This window comes from Tachypleus tridentatus, chromosome 4, assembly GCF_004210375.1.
Source record: "Tachypleus tridentatus isolate NWPU-2018 chromosome 4, ASM421037v1, whole genome shotgun sequence".
In the NCBI taxonomy this organism is placed as follows: Eukaryota; Metazoa; Arthropoda; class Merostomata; order Xiphosura; family Limulidae; genus Tachypleus; species Tachypleus tridentatus.
This window is the reverse complement of record NC_134828.1, coordinates 26,379,980-26,397,757: the sequence shown is the minus strand read 5'-3', so window position 1 is coordinate 26,397,757 and position 17,778 is coordinate 26,379,980. Positions and strand designations below refer to the sequence as shown.

The window sequence follows — 17,778 nt, the reverse complement described above, 5'->3', positions numbered from 1 at the left end:
AGTACAGGATTGTAGGGGGCGTTGTAGGTAGATGTTAGGTTATTAATTAGTATAGGTATAAAGGCGTTCTTTTATGCTGATTTAATTTTGGTTTTAGTTGCTGTATAAGTAGGGCTTCTGTGATTTTGCATTTATTTATATTTGTTTCCCTATTTAATATCTAGGTGTTTTCTATGGCTATGTCATGTTTATTTGATTTGCAGTGTTTAAAAATGTGTGAAGGTGTTTTTTCTGTGTTCTTTGAATCTAGTTTCCATTTTCTACTTGTTTCTCAATAAAGAAGTCCTGGCATGCTGTTGCATTGTATTTTATAAATTATGTTTGTCGGTGTAGTTTTTACATAGTATGGATTTCAGTTTTGTACCTGGTTTTGAATAAATTTGGTGTTTACTGGAATGTTTGTTTTCTTTCTTTTTTTTGCTGATGTCTAGAACATGGTATGCAGCAGTATAAGGTTTTGTAGTTTGTAGCATCTTGGGATTTATTGTTGTTGGTCTCAGCGTGTGCATATACTTTTTTCCACATTTTTTTTTTTTTTTGAGGAAATTTGTTGTTAATGAAACAAAATGTTTTATTTTGTTGATTTTATCATTAATTTTATCAGGTTAACATAGTTTTGTGGCTGCATTTATTTGGTTTCTTAATATGTTATGTTTTTGATTTGTTTCCGTGCTGAGTTCCAGGGAATATATAATCCAGTATGGGTGATTTTTTTTATGTGGATTTCTGTTTTGAATTGTGTATCAGTTCTGGTGATCTTGAGGTTAGGAAATGTTATTTGGTTAGTTTCTTTCCTGTTCACAGGTGAACTTAATGTTGGGGTGTATCGAGTTAACATGGTTAAAAGAAACTAAGTGTATGTTCTGTAGATGTGAATCCAGCAATTGTATCGTCAATGTACCTGCACCAGTATAGTGAATCTCAAGTGATCAATTCAGCCTTACACCCACCACTATATTGATACCTGTATTCATTTATACACTTGTCTTTAAGATATGTCCAGCAACGGTCACTTTCAAACTCTGTCTTTCTTAACCTGAAGATGATCTAGGAAGTTCGAAATGTTCTTCTCTCCTTAGCAATAAAAGTGTTATACCCACGCCAACCATTCTGAGATACATTTTTATTTCAAGTGAGTTTCTTGTCATCAAGAACCTATGGTTTCAGTTTTAATGTTAGCTAGAAGGAGCATGATATTAAGGTGAAGTAAGTGTATAGAAATGCATCTAGTAGAATGTTCTAAATGATGTCACAAAATTCTGTCAGGTTTTATGAATGTCTAGAAGTGAAAGACCAGTTATAAATACTAGTTAATAGAGTGCTCTAGTTAATAAAATGTATAAGTGATGTTTTCACATTTGTTACGTGAGTTCTTAATCAAGTAATAGTTTTCAGTTTGAAGAGTTCCGCTCATTCGGTGAGGTGTTTGGATCAGTATTAGTTATTTTATACATTTTTTCAATTAGTTAGTAACAAAGCTTTACAAATAAATTTGTTTTTAACATTGTGTAATACCATTAGTAAGATTTTTCTGAAATCAGAAAATTACTGTTTTGACTTGTACATTTTAAATGTCATTTTGTATATTTCCTTCATTTATTGTTGTTTTTCCATCTTCTCTCTCTCTTTCTCTTTTTTTGCTTTTCATAAAACATATTGTTCCTTTGATTTCTCTTTTCTCTCTCATAATTTATTCTTTAAACTGATTGCTTTCTTTGTTTTTTTTATCTAAAAGTTTCATATCTATTGCAGTTCATTCATCATTTGCATAGGTCTGTTTACGAGTGTTTTTTATCTATTTCATATCATTTGTAGTCGGTTTTTCTTCCATCTGTTTAACATCTTTTTGTAGTCTAGTTACATCTTTTCATGGTATATACTGTTTTTTATCTAACTTCACTTTTTTTATGTCTTTCTACTGAAATTTCACTCCACAATTTAATTTCAGCTTGTGTATTTTTTATAAACCAATACTTCAAAGTTGTGTCTTCTGTTTCATCATCCAGTCTTGATTTGTTTTATTTTTCTCTTCAGGAATCTAAGCCAGGAATCTGACTCAACAAATGTGGACACTTTAGGAAGGAGAGATAAGGTATTCATAAGTTTTGAAAATTTTTGTAAGAACTGCATTCTGTAAATCAGAAAATTGATCTTGGAGTTTCTTTATGGTCTAACATGTAACTGGTTTATGTGCATGAAAAAATTCACTTTGAAAACTAGCAAAAAAATTACAAATTTCACTCAATTTTTAATTTTTGCTTCATTTGAAGAATGATTTTATCTGTGTAATACAAAGGTTAAATAAAACTAAGTTAAAAACTTTGTTAACCCTTTCTTCTTGTTGGGTTATGGCTCAAAAATTCTGTCATCTTGTTTGTTGACTTGCATTCAAAATTTGATTAAACTACTATTTTGTGAATTTGTCAGTAAGTTTGTTATCAGAATGTAGGTTATGATTCAAACTTATATATAAAGTTAATTTCTTAATTTAAAAGTAAATATTGAAAGAACACACCTAAATACAGATTTTGGTGAGTCATGTAGTAAGTTGAATGCAGCACTGTTTAAAAGTAGATGTTTGTGATTTCAAAATATTAAGTCTAGTTTCATACAAATTAGTAACTTGAAATCCTAACGTAGACAAGTTAGAATGTGAAATATGAACTTCATATCTTTTTATTTTGCTGAGTTATGGCTTGTGCACTGAATCAAACAGTGGCCCTGTTTACCTTTTTCAAATTTTGAAAATGGTCACTTGTATACATTTACTTTAATATATGACATGCAAATAACCAATTGACAGCTTAGAATGTGTGTTTAGTGGTTTTCTCAGCCATTTTAATCTTCGAAAAGACTACCATGTTCTTTCAAACAACGATTTCAAGAAGGAAGGTTGTGTTTTAGTCTGAAGTTTCATATTTTTTTAAACCCAACTACAGCTTAGTTGCTAACTTAATAAAATTATTATTGAATTCTTTTTGTTATTCAACTACATTGTGTGTGTGTGTGTAATGTATAATAATTGAAATGTGTCTGAATATTACAAAATATATGCATTGATGCAAGTTGATGCACAACCAGAAAGACATCATAATAAATATATAAGAGATTTAAGCTATTTAGACTACTAAACGTTTGTATTTTCATGTTACAATATGTAGTAATTCTAGCATGAAAAAAAAGCATAATTTATATTTATTTCCTAATTTTGTATGATGGTTACAAGGTTGGTCAATTGACAGATCCCACATAGTTATGAGTAGATAAAACAAAATAAAATATAGTGTTACTTAAAACAAACATTTAGATTGTATTTAGGAGGTTTTAGAGATCACACAAATAATATTTGAGATTTTTGGGATGAAGAGTTTTTAATTATATCATGAAATACTTTTCACTTGGACTAGTAATGAAACACTATTTTAACAAATAAATCTTTAGTAAAAGTATTTCATTAAAAAATCTATTTTTTTTTGTGTACAAAAAACTTGTAATTTGTACCAAAATTATACAAAATTTTGTGAAGTTACACATACTATATCAAAAGTTATAGTATAAACACTTAATGTGTGCCAGTGTGTAGATAAACTTGCGTATATTATACCTACGCTATTGTAAAAGGGTAGGCTTATCTTTATCCATTCTGCTTCTATAGAGCTCATGTTACTTTCAAAATGCTTATTTTGATATACAAGTTTATCACGTATATCTTAATTTGAAAATACTTTTAAATAAATGTAATTGATGGCATTTCATTCTTACTTGTGAATTTGGTTTACTTACCTGATAGAAAATATGGTAGGAAAACAATTAAAATAAAACTTCTTGAGATATTTCACTGGTGTGAAAGGAATATTTCCAATTTCTCACATCAATCACTGTTTTAATTCTCAATTGCTGAAGGCATTTAGAACATGGTTTAATATTTTCTTTTCCATTATGAAGTGTATTTTAATTCTCTAATGCAGGAGGTATGTTTGAAATATCTTTTAATCTCTTTCAGTATTGTCCCTCAGTGACACAGCAGTATGTCAGCAGATTTATAATGCTAGAAACTGGGTTTCAATATCTATGGTTAGCAGAGCACAGTAGCCCTTTGTGTAGCTTCGTGCTTAAAAACAAATACATCTTTTAATGTTAACTGTGTTTTATTTCTACTGGTTGATATTTTTGTGATCTGTTAACAAAAGCTAGTAAGTTATCTTTGAAGATTCCTGGAAGAAAAATAAAATATTCTGATTATTTTAAAATTAAGTTATTTTTTGTTTTTTTAAACAGATTAAATTCTTTTGTGGTATTTAAGTAAAATATTTATGGCAGGCTCGACGTCGAACCGCAACACCACAAGAACTGTTGTTCCCCCTGTCGAATGAATCTGTGGTTCCTTCAGTTAGTAAGATAGAAGAAGAAATGGAATCTTCCTCACAGCAGAAAGACTTGCCTTTTATTTCCTACCGTCAGGCGGAAGACATGACACAGAGTGTCTCGATACCAACTCATAATGTCTTGGCCGACAAGCTGAATATTCATCGAAAGTGATTAGTGATCCGGGATCCCTCAAGTAAAACCAAGTTCTATGTGCATGATTGTTTCCACTAGAAGAATATTTTAATAACAAATGAAAATTTTATGTGATTGAGTAACGGGTACTCTTGATTTAACTGTGTGAGCAACTGGAAGAAAATAGGCTCAGTCAAAATTTACTTGTCTTTATGGGTTGAGATCATTGAGTGACTTGCTGTTGTACATAATACTGATTTTACTAGGTGATTCAAACTGTACAGTTTCATGAATTATTAGTCTGAATTTTTATAATTCAGTTTACCTTAATGTTCTTTACTTTCATATGTTCAGAAATTTATTTCTCTTTGAAGTGTATAAATATGCACGGTGGCAAACTTTTGCCACAAAGTAAAATCTACTGTGTAATGATGTAACTTCCTTTTATAACAGAGATATGCCTGGCAAGTTTAAGCCTGATTCATCCCCTATCCTGAGGCGCAAGACTTACAACAAAATTTCAACTGAAACTTCCCCTGCTCTCCGCCGTAAAAATCTCAATAATCCCTTATCTTTCTCCACACTGACTCTACGGCAGCATTCTGTGTAAGGCAGTTTGTTTTGAGATAACAATATTATTTCTAATGCCTACATTAGAAGAATTGTGCAAACAATGTTAACATTCTTGCTTCTCCTAATATTGAGTAAAATTTCTTTATCCCTTTCTGTTGTGATTTAACAATACTTTCTGATTAACATAACAAAACTGATATTCTCTGTTCTGTACATTTCAATTACAAACTTGTTACAGGAGAAAATGAGTTATTTTGCAAATCAGTTTTCTACATTATTTGCTAGATAATGATAACAGTGACTATTTCCTATGTACTGTATTATGTGTAATAGCTAAAAAACAATATTTTAATACTCTGTCAGGTCCAACTGGTTACAAAGTTAACAATGTAACTGAATCAGAAATGTATTGTTTTTGTGAAGATTTTATGAGAAATGATTTTGAATCACTGAAAGTAGCATGAAGCTCATATAGTTTTGTTTTCACTCGTTGAATAAAATAAAATTTTGTGTGCAACACAATGTATTGAGTTTTTCCTCATCTTTTATTTTATTAGTGTTTATTTGGTTAGTTTTATTTGGCATTATTTTTGCTTATAACACACAATTCTGGTAGATTATAATAGATGTATTGAGTGGAGAAAATTAATTTTTTTACAATAAAAAATATATGTGAGTACCTTAAGAACTCCTGTGTTTACTTACTTTATTCAAAAACATGGACCTTACAGAAATATTTAGCATTTATGCTTCTGTACATGAAATGAGCATCATTAAACCATTGTGTAAGAGATAATTTTACGGAAATGTTAAACTGTTGTTATGAATTTTTGTATTTTGCTTATACTAAAACTACTAGCTCTGTTTAACCCAACTGACCCTGTGTTTTTAAGCCTTTGTGTGCTTGTGATTTCCAGTGAATCTAGCTCTGATGCCACCCCCTCCCAACTCCCCACCTGTTGGTCGTCGTAATGCTGGAGACAACGTTTTCTCTCGGCTTACTAGTGGCACTACTACTAACAATTGTAAGCCTGATAGGTGAGATGTAAATACTGAGGTTTTCTTTCATTTCAGTTTGAAGCTAATACATTGCTAGATATCAGACCTGAGTAAAAAGAAATTGGTTCTAACCGAGTGCCTGTATGTGGTGTGTGTGTGTCATCTTTGTGATCAACAAAATTACAGTCAGTTGAGTCAAGTGACTACATTTCTCCTTCCTATGATTTTAATTTCCATTTTCAACTCTTCACATATATATTTTGCTGTCTATCTGATAACTATGATTCTCTCATAAAGCTGTTTTTTTCATGGACTGTCAGCTAGCTGTGATTCTCTCATAAACCCATGTTTTGCAAACTGTTAAGTAGTCATTATATATTTATAAAGCCATTTTTTTTATACACTGTCAGCTAATTATGTTTTCATAAAGCTGTGTTTTGCAACATAAGAGTTGAATGTAACTCCCTTTAAGCTGGTTCTTTTTCTTTTTTTTTGTTAGTAATGAGATGGTGTCATTAGATGTGTAACCCTTTTCTTGCTTGTAGGAATACATACTTTAGGAGTTCACCTTCATTGGTGCTCGTTACAAGAACCTAAGTAACATGAAAGGGATCATAAAAAACATTTTCATACAAGTAAAAAATGTGTATTCTTGTAAACAGAATTTCCTAAGTGATAAAATAACCTTCAAATCTCAAATTTTATCACAAACTAAGTATCCCTTCAAAATGGTAAATAATCTTCACTGCCCTTAGAAACTTAATTACAGGTTGAAGAGACAAACAGGGAAAATTTAGAAAATCTGCACATTTATTGTTTTGCTGTACAACTCTAACTTTCACCCAATATCTATAAAATGTGTTAAACTGTTAATAAATGTGATATGGATTTTAATGGAAAACTCTTTCCTAACAGGGAAGAAATAAGGCAAGTTTCTGTTAAAAAAATTTTATTTGTATTGAACCATCAGCATCAGTGTATCAGATTAAATGTAAAAACTGAAATTCCTGACTGACAACTGTTAGCTAGGTTTAAAGAACACTCAATGACTCCCTCTCAACATATGATTAAACATAATCTCTCTATTTTTCAGAAGTAGAGTTTGAAAAAGAATACAGTGTGAATTGTAGAGAAATTAAAAGTTCTCTTCATCACAAACTCTGTTGTTTGACAGGATTACCAACAACCTCTCAGGTGTAGGTTTTGTTAGTAGTTGTTTTACAGCAAACAGTGTTGTCAAGCTTTGAGTTGTAAAACATGGCAATAAGGTAATGTAACAGAGTGAGGAGAATTCATGAGCATTGTAAATAATTGCAAGGATATAGTTTGTGTATGCATGATTTAGCCTGTGACGAATAGTCTAAAAGAAGTAACAAATTTCTTTGACTGTTTTTTACTATCCTATTAACATTTCGAGCTAAGTTCTACTGAATTTGAAGTGTAACACTAATATAAACGATCTTTGTAAAGTTTGCTGGTCATGCTTGATCCTGGTTTCATTGTTTCATACCAAAGTGTGTATTTACATATCCAACTACTAAAATCCTTGTGTTCATTAATAAATGTTTGGTGATTAATTTTATAATAATTACACCAATATCTCATAAAGTATGTTTCATAAAATATTGTTTATAAAATAACAATAAACGAGAAAGGAACTCTGAGTTACCTCAGAAGGACTCGGGAAAAACTTCCAAAAACATTAGTTGTTGTTTTTTTAAATTATAAATGTACAAATTAAAACACCTCATACTGTTGTGTTGTTATCCACTACAGAAACATTTCAGTGCTAAAACACAATTTGATGTTTGTATTTCTGTTTATAAGATTGGATTTGTATGCTCTTAGCTAAACATTCTTTATATGTTGTAGAAGCTAAGAAAGAACAAAAACAAACCCTTAAGCCAATATTTCCTGTTAGTTCTACTCTATAATTATCTCCCTAGGTTATACTCTCTTCCACTTGTCTTATCTAATGTTTCTTTCTCTTCTCATGCATTAACTAACCTGTGTTTTGTTTCTTTACCTGCGCTGCCTGATCTGTACGTCTCGTTTCTTTACCTGCGCTGCCTGATCGGTACGTCTCGTTTCTTTACCTGCGCTGCCTGATCGGTACGTCTCGTTTCTTTACCTGCGCTGCCTGATCTGTATCGTCTCGGTTTCTTTACCTCTTTGATCTGTGCGTCGTTTCTTTACCTGCGCTGCGTCTGTTTCTTTACCTGCGCTGGCTGATCTGTACGTCTCGTTTCTTTACCTGCGCTGCCTGATCGGTACGTCTCGTTTCTTTACCTGCGCTGCCTGATCGGTACGTCTCGTTTCTTTACCTGCGCTGCCTGATCGGTACGTCTCGTTTCTTTACCTGCGCTGCCTGATCGGTACGTCTCGTTTCTTTACCTGCGCTTGGCTGATCTGTGCGTCGTTTCTTTACCTGCGCTGCCTGATCTGTACGTCTGCGTTTCTTTACCTGCGCTGTATTGATCTGTACCTCGTTTCTTTACCTGCTGCTGGCTGATCTGTCTCGTTTCTTTACCTCGCGCTGGCTGATCTGTCGTCTCGTTTCTTTACACCTCTGCTGGCTGATCTGTGCGTCTCGTTTCTTTACCTCACGCTGTCTGATCGGTCGCGTCTCGGTTTCTTTACCTACGCTGTCTGATCTGGATGCGTCTAAGTTTCTTTACCTACGCTGTCTGATCTGTAACGTCTCGATTTTCTTTACCTACGCTGTCTGATCTATATCGTCTGATTTCTTTACCTCTCGCTGTCTGATACGCTGTCACGTTTCTTTACCTCTGCTTGTTCGATCTTGTAGCGTCTCGTTTATTTACCTCTGCTGCCTGATCTGTACGTCGTTTATTTACCTCTGCTGTCTGATCTGTGCATGTGCGTCTGGTTTATTTACCTCTGCTGTCTGATCTGTAATGCGTCTGGTTTATTTACCTGTGCTGTCTGATCTGTACGTCTGCTTTAATACCTACGCTGTCTGATCATCTGCGTCTGCCTTTCTTTACCTACGCTGCCTGATCTGTGCGTGCCTCTGTTTCTTTACCTCTGCTGTCTGATCTGGTTTATTTTACCTCTGCTGTCGATCTGTGCGTCTGGTTTATTTACCTGTGCTGTCTGATCTGGTGCGTCTGTTTTCTTTACCTGCGCTGTCTGATCTGTGCGTCTCGTTTTACCTAAGCTGCTGATCTGTGCGTCTGTTTCTTTTAAAACTGTCTGATCTCGTTTCTTTACCTGCTGCTGTCTGCCTGCGATCGTCTGTGCGTTTCGCTTTCTTTTACCTCTCTGATCTGTACGTTTTCTTTTACTCTGCGTCTGATCTGATCGCCTGACTTTCTTTACCTCTGCGTCTGGTTGCTGTCTGATCTTACTGGTTTCTTTTACCTGATCTGATCTGTGCGTCTCGTTTCTTTACCTGCTGTCTGATCTGCTGCGTCTGTTTCTTTACCTCTGCTGTCTGATCTGTCACGTCTCGTTTACCTGTGCTTCTGATCTTTCATTATCTAATCTCTACATGTTTCTCTCATCATTTACTGATAACTTTCTGTAGTTACTTAACTTCAAGTCAACAGTATATACACTTGCAACAGTTTACATTATCTTGTACCTTCTGAATCAAACGTTTATATACTAGCATATTGTGTTTTTTTTTTTTTCTTAATTATTAAAGAAGTCTTTGTTTAGTAATGAAAATACCTCTGATAACCTCATTTGATGTACAGTTGTACAAAACTGCAAGGTATAAACATTTATATTAAGTATTGTAAATTTCCCAAAGCTTGTTTTCAGCATTGAGGTTGAATTTGTATAAATCTGTTTCACAAGTTCAGTGAAAGAAATTTTGATCTACATTTAATGTAGTCCTTGAAAATTAGTTATTTGTATTTTCTCTGTGCATTTGACTTAATTTGTGTCATTTTAAACTTTGTGCTTAAAAGTTTATAATGTTTAATTTAGTGTGCATATAAACGGTAACAAAATTAAATGGATCTATGGATCTAAGTTATATCTCAGTGCCTTATCATAAATTTTATAAAAGGTAAGAACAATAAATCAAAACTGATATATATTAATCATGTTACAATGTTTTTAAGGTTCTATGATAAAAAGGTCCATGTTACACTATTTGTCAGTAAACTGACAACCATTTGTATGATTATATCATTAAACTGACAATTGCTTCATTGTTATTGTTATAACATGAGAAGCTCTAATATTGTTATAACAAGAGAAAGTCTAACTTTGTGTAACATTCACATGAATAAACGTTTAAAGTATTTATTGTAGTTTGTGTGTATTGAATCTAAAGTACAAAGAAAATATCAAACAAATGAATCTCGCTTGTTGATAATTGGCCTTCTGTACAATTAAAGTTTGTCAAAACAAAATAAAACTAAACTGGCATTTAAATAATATTTTTAAATTGCATAGAATCAAATGTTATATTTAATAGTTTTAATGTGAATATTGTCTTAATTAACATTGGAGTGACAGCTTTAAAATCTTGACTGTTAGTGTGGGTTTAAACCAATACCATTTATATAGGAAGAAATGATTAAAATTTACAAGTTTTCTGTAAACATTCTCTACGTTACAGAGGAAATATTAACCCTTACACTGGCAAACCTGTACAGGGAAGAAATGCCCCATTGGTCTGTACCCACGTGGCTGAAGGTCACAGCAAAGCTATATTATCTGTGGTAGCCACTGATGATGTGTTATTTAGTAGTTCAAAAGGTGAGGAATAGGTTATGAAATATCTGTCAAACAAGTCACTGTTCTTTAATAAACATATTTGAATTTGTAATTTGAAGCTAATTTGTAATTGTTTTCGTTCACCTCATGACAGACCACGTTGATTGTTGTAGTAAAAACATAAACTTTTATACTTTACTGAAAAATATTGAAAGTGTATCTTTTTTTTTTACTAAGGATTTAAATGTTATTATTCATCATAGACTTCACAATGGTAACATAATTAGATCCAGTTTGACTGAGCAAAACTAATTTGGTAATTCAAGGTAAAAGTTCTGTGATGGAAAACTAAGCTCCAGTGTTTAGTTTTGTCAAGGACACTTTTGATTTTGCTTTTCCAGTTGTAATTTTAGTGTTAAAAAAAGTACATTTTTAGGAAAATGCTAAACATCTTAATATGGAATGGATGTGTTAATAGATGGTACTGGGTAGAGTATTTATTAGGATTCAGTAAAAGTTAAATTAATAAGGACTTACACTAGTATTGTTTTCTTAGATCGAACAGTGAAAGTGTGGGATCTTCAGAGTGGAGAGAGATTCAAACCCTTGGTGGTCATCCAAACAATGTAAATGTAGTACGTTACTGTGAATACACACGCTTAGTGTTTAGTGTCTCCACGGCATACATTAATGTGTGGGACATCCGAGAAAATCCCTCGCGTTGTGTCAAGACACTTTGGTTAGTAATGTTAAGATGACAGAATCAATAACAAATTTAATATTACTTCTAAAACTGTTTTAAAAGTATTTATTATTCAAAAGTTTTGTTTTTATTTTAAAACAATAAGACTACTTTTCTCTTCTCTTTTTCAGTTTTCATAACTGCAGATTTTATATTCTAACACAGTGTAATAAAGAACAGTGGTTTTCAATGTTTGGAATGTTATTAATTTAATCTCTTCAGTTCCTCTGGATTGACAAACACTGGACCTATGCTGTTTAACACCCCATCAAGAACAATACAGTTGCCTCAAGGTGAAAGCGCAGATCAACGATATTTTACTCGATCAGTATGGAACAGTTCTGTTTTCTGCAGCAGGCAACATCGTACGCATCTGGGACCTGAGAATGTATGTTTTCTAGTACCTGGCATGCTTTAGATGTTGGTTTAATATTAATTGTGTTTCTAAACTTGTCTTCTCAGATCCACATAGTACAATACACTAGTAATAGTGTATTTTGTAAATCTGAGACTTGAATAATTGGTTTAATACCAGTTGTGTTTATAAAGTCTTTAAGAATACTAATGTTGTATCGTATTGTGTGAATCTTGGACTTGATGTCGATTTAATACTAACTGTGCTGCTAAAGTCTTTTTACATGCTACTGTAGTATGAAACATTAAAAAATAACAAACCAACCAACACTAACAATGACATTGCTGAGCATTTAGAAAGGAATATGGAATTCAACAAGCAGATGACATCAAATATCAAGATCTTATCTAAATGTCATTAATTTAAAACTAAAGGTGAGGAATCCATTTTAATCAAGAGAAATACATTTACAATCAACATAACTACAGTAGCAACTATGTTTGCTTTCACCTGGTTAACCTCAGCATAGTGATGTAGAGAATGATGCTAAATGTTTCAAGTAACAACCTTTAGCTCGTAGCTAAATTTGAAACCTAATTACAGTTTTGGATGTGGGAGGTTGAATTCTTTAATTTTCATTGGTTCCAAGGTATCAGATTAATTTTCTCTAATCTTTTCTAAAAGAATTTCAATTTGAGGGTGGGCAGGTATAGATTTTGATTAATAATAAAATTGAATTAGGTATGCACACACCCTTTGCTTGGTATTGCTGGTGCCCAAAAATATAGCTAATAAAAAGAAAAAAAGGTCTTGTAGATTAATTTACTTTAATCCTATGTGGAAGAATTTCAAATGCAGCAGCTATTGAGGATTCCCTCTTGCTTCAGGTTTGGATTATAAAATTACATTATTACTTAAATTGTTTATATATCAGAACTGGGTAATATTGAGTTTAACAGTGAAAAATTCCTAGGTACTTTCTCTCTTTCTGTTTTTTTATTTTTCTTAGAGCACTTTTTTTGCCCTTTAGGTTTCACAGCATAGGCAAACTTACTGGAGGGCATCAGGCTGCAGTGATGTGTCTCGCTCTTGATGGTGAGAGGGAAGATAACAAGTTGGTTATTACTGGTTCAAAGATCATTATATAAAGGTAGAAATACTGTTAGTAATTCGTACAAACTTAATTATAAAAACCTATTATTTTAAAGATTACCTACAGTTTTAGTTAAGACTAGATATTGCAGAAGACGTAGTATAGAAAAAACAACAACTTTCATTAGTGGTATTCACTTTGTATCAAATTCTTATGTGGACTTGAATTTTCTTAGGTTGTGAGTTGAACGTTTTTTGTGTTTTAAGCACTGGAAAATTCAAATTCTCGATGTTAATTGAAATTACCTTACATAATAATGGAATGAAGTATAATCATATATCATACTAGTTTTTCTAAATATAGTAAATACATATCCCAAAATCTTTGTGTTTTTAATATATCACCAGTTAGTTAACCCTATTTTGTTTTTTTGTCAGAAAATGTGTTGATTGGTGTTTATTAATAGTTTCAATTAAGTTTGACCAGAGCAATCTATGATTCTTTCAAGGTTTTGTCACTCCTCATGTGAAAAACCATGTCTTTAAATGATGTAATTGGGAATTATAAAACTAATAACCTAATGTTAATATTGTACAAATTATTAACAAAAAAAACATTTACATTTTAAAGCATTTACTCTTGTGCACCTTTTGAAATATTGCATTTAATTTAAAATAATTTCAGAATATCTCTCTTGAAATGGTTTTCATTGCATACAGGTGTTTGAGGTTATGGATGGTGCCAGTGGTGTTTTGACACCCAAACTTAATCTTGAACCTCCCCACTATGATGGAATTCAGTCCCTTGCTGTTCATGGAAACTACTTGTTTTCTGGTTCTCGGGACATGTGCATCAAGAAATGGGATCTCGGTAATCAGTGTTTGGTCCAGGTAAATATGAAAAATCCTTTGTTCTCTTTTATATGAAGTAAAATGGTTGTAGGTATGCTAATGAATTTTTGTTCTATGTATTTTAGATAAATAGATTTAAATCATTTCTTAAACAAAAGCTATTTATGCCACTAACAACAAAAAATATTGTAGAAAGTGCTGTTTTTGTTTTTTCCTCCTTTCTAGCAAACTTTCCACTTAGAGAAACTGTTGATTTCACCAGTTTTTTTTTTGTAAAGGCTTTATTTTAAAAAAATCTAATTTTTAAAGCAAATTCATAAGCATTTCCCATACCAATTGAATCTCTGAGTAAGTGCTACAGTTATCACTCTCTGCAAGCTCTCCAAGATTTAGATGTAGCTGAGTAGTATGGCATTCATTAATTAAATGTATTTTCTACAGGGCTAAATTATGCATTCTGTATTGCCTTTCATGAAAGTTATACACTTATACCATTATAAAATCTTAAAATACAAAAAAGTGGTTAAAAATAATACAGGGATGAACATTATGATACTTACTGGGACCTGGTGAAGGTTGTTTGATCACTGGGACCTGGTGAAGGTTGTTTGTTCAGACTGTACATTTTCTTTTATCAGTTATGTATGGTTAAATTGTTATTCAATGTGTGTTTTTTTTCTTATAGTCACTGAACCAAGCCCACAAAGATTGGGTGTGTGGGCTGAGTTTTCTGCCAAACAGCAACACACTGCTCAGTTGTTGTCGTGGTGGATTTATTAAACTGTGGTCTGCAGACAGGTGCCAGTTGATAACTGAATTAAAGGCTCACAATGCACCTATTAATGCCATTACAACCAACTCAACATTTGTCTTCACAGCATCAAAGTAAGTTAACCTACCTACTAGACATTTTACTACAAACCAAATAACAACCAACTCATTGTTTATCTTCAGGGTATCAAAAGTAGATTAATCTGTTGCCAGATCATTATGTTACATTCCAAAATAATAAACAACACATCATTTATCTTTATAGCATCAAAGTAAGTTAATCTATTCCCTAGTCACTCTATTACATAGCAGATAACAACTGACTCATTGTTTGTCTTCAGAGTAACAAAAGTAGGTTAATCTACTCTCTAGTTATTATGTTACATGCCAAATACAAAAGAAAACTATCTGTACAGGTTGCACAGACTACCAGAAAGGAAGTGTAGAAAAGTTGTTGACCAGCTAAGCACTACCTAAAACTATTCAAACTTACTGTGTATCTTAAAAAATAAATGTATCAAGTAATTTCAAGAAGGAAAAATAAATTATTATATTTTCTCCACAGGTTTGTTTAAAACGTTTAATCACATAGTCAAAATGAAGTAAAGTACCAATTAATTTGAAGTGTTTAAAACTATGACTTTTCTACTAAGCAGTTGCTCAATTCACCCTCAAAATAAATTTTTTTAATATTTTTCATATTATTATTGTATCTTTTCATTCCCTCAGTAACTGTCATGTAAAATAAGAGATCACACCAATCTTGTGATATCCATTTTAGAAAGACATTGATTCAGAGTAGATCCTGGAGGGATGGGGGTATACATCCTCCTTCATATTAGGGTGGGGGTATGGTGCATACAATCATCCCCCCCCCTACAGTTTGGTCTGCTGAATTGTTTTATTGCATCACAGGCCTACAAATTGTGTGTTTGTCGTGTTCTTACCAATCGAATTACATAATTAGGCCTTGATGTAGGCTTTTTCAGTAGCCGAAATGTACATCTTTAATATAGGCGTGCTTCTAAGCTTTTTGATCTAAGCGATAGTTCATAAGTATCAGTCAGTAGGCCTAAGTATACATGCAAGTATCGTGGCAACAAGATTACTGTGTGACTGCATGTTTACAGCTTTCAGGTTCGCATAATCAGAGATTACCAATTTGCAAATTGAACAGTCCACATAAGTGGTTGCAAAATCACCCCCATCGGTGTAAAAAATCTCGCCCTGCACTGATTAATTGTTACTCTGAAATAGATGCTTTACAGTTTTCATTACCACATAATACTGTATATTCTGTATCTTACTAATTATTCTCCAATTTAAAATGTACATCACTCTTAAACAGTTGGATCAATTTAAAACTATTGTTTTTTCATTGATAATAAACTATTCTCATCAGCAGAGAGCAAACTATTATTGCATATTGTTTTAAATTCTTTGCAAGTGCCTGAAATAGATTTTTTTTTAAAGATATCGAACCTGATTTTAAAAAGTTAGTTGAGAAATCTGTTATTCTATGGCTCAAGCTGAGTGACATAGCATGAAACAACAAACTGTCATGAAGTCCATGGACAAGATGGTTAAAATCTTGTTTTCATACATAGGTCTAAATCTTTAGTCAAGTTTTTGTTATAATTTAATGCAGATGAACATGAAACATTTGTAATTATGATTTGCTGATGAGAATGTTTCAAACTCATATTATTTTCCAACAAATTTTCTATTGAACTATGTAGATGGTGTAATTATTTTATTCATTGGCATATGTTGTTTGTGTTTAGGAACTAGTTCTTCTATTGCTATGTAAATGAAACAACTGAATTAAGTTTAACAAAACATGTTTACTTTCCAAACATGTCCCTCCCTCAAAGAACTGCATTTCATTTTGGTTCTATACTAATTGTTTGCATCTTTTATTTACAGTGAGGCATCCATCAAAATTTGGAAACCTCTTGCTGCTCCTCTAACTTGTTGAGCTCCTTTGTCCTCTGGTTCTTCCGGTGACTTGGTTCTCTTTACTTTCTCTTATTTCTTTAGTAAAACGGTTCTTTCCTACTCTGACTCAGTTAAATACTATTTGTTTACTATTTTCCTTTTTAAGAATCTTTTACTATTAGTTGGGTACACTACAGAGCTTTTCTACAAATGATATCCACATACCTTTAATTAATACAATAGAATGTAGTAAAATAGTGACATTTTTACATCATTAGCTTTTAATTTTTCTTTTAACTAAAGTCATCAATAGCCCTGTCTAGCTCTGCAGTCAAATTCAGAACCCACTTTTTAATGTTACTTGTAGTTCTAGCCAAACATGGCTTACTTATTTATACCAACTTGTACAGGAAAATATGTTATTCAGCTCTGTGGCCAAATTTGTACTTTGTGTCTAAACTAAAGTGAAAAAGCTATATAAAGTAGCATTCAGATGATTATTACACACAGTGCAAATGTTAAATTTAACCAGCTAGAAAAATTAGGCTAAGTATAACTGACAAGTTGAACAGTGCAGCTTTTCATTCCAGGAAGGACTTCTTACCATTTACGGGTAAAAATAGAAAGTATATATATATTATATTATTTATCATTTAGTTTCCTTTCATGTTCATGTTTCCTCAGTGATCATACAGTGCGCATGTGGCATGCACGTGATGTTTCACCAGAGATCAGTTGTTTTGGAAATGGAAGACTATAACAGCAACACATTAAGACAGAAATCGAAGATTCCTACTAAATATCCTAGATGGGGATTTAGAAACAATGTTAACCATGGGAACATTATTTTTTGTTTTCTATAAAGGAGATAAAATCAGCTCACCATATGCTGCTTCATAGAATATTCAAGTTTCAGTGAAACAGATGTGATTTTATGGTTTTCATGGATTTTCTGATGTGTTATTTGTAAAATTAGTCCTTAATATTCAAGAAATGATTTAAAGACTGTAATTGTTTGAATTTCAATAATTATAAGAATTTGAGATGTTTCCTGATTCTGTTAACCAAGAGGCTAATGTTTAGGGCCTCAAACCTACTTGACATTAAAAATATTTCCATGGGTTTAGAGTATTAACTTATTGTTTAATGTAATTTAGGAGACTGTACAGGATAAATTCTAAGTTATTTGCTTTCTGCTACATGAATATTGTACAGTAATAAAAATATAGTTTTAAACATTCCATAAGGTCATGTCTTCAAA

At 32.2% G+C, this 17,778-nt stretch overlaps 1 protein-coding gene across 1 annotated transcript in view; it reads left to right on the top strand.

The window, feature by feature from the left end:
• The window catches only part of LOC143248085 (kinesin-like protein KIF21A), a 56,860-nt gene extending 39,479 nt beyond the window's left edge, over window positions 1–17,381 (top strand). Inside the window, 13 exon segments of the mRNA XM_076496521.1 lie at window positions 4,304–4,535; window positions 4,954–5,048; window positions 5,991–6,111; window positions 10,670–10,809; window positions 11,324–11,356; window positions 11,359–11,506; window positions 11,732–11,810; window positions 11,812–11,897; window positions 12,895–12,992; window positions 12,995–13,014; window positions 13,677–13,847; window positions 14,494–14,693; window positions 17,202–17,381. Of these exon segments, the coding sequence (XP_076352636.1) occupies window positions 4,304–4,535; window positions 4,954–5,048; window positions 5,991–6,111; window positions 10,670–10,809; window positions 11,324–11,356; window positions 11,359–11,506; window positions 11,732–11,810; window positions 11,812–11,897; window positions 12,895–12,992; window positions 12,995–13,014; window positions 13,677–13,847; window positions 14,494–14,693; window positions 17,202–17,277 (1,499 nt within the window). The 3' untranslated portion in view covers window positions 17,278–17,381.
• Window positions 17,382–17,778: the final 397 nt, after the last annotated feature.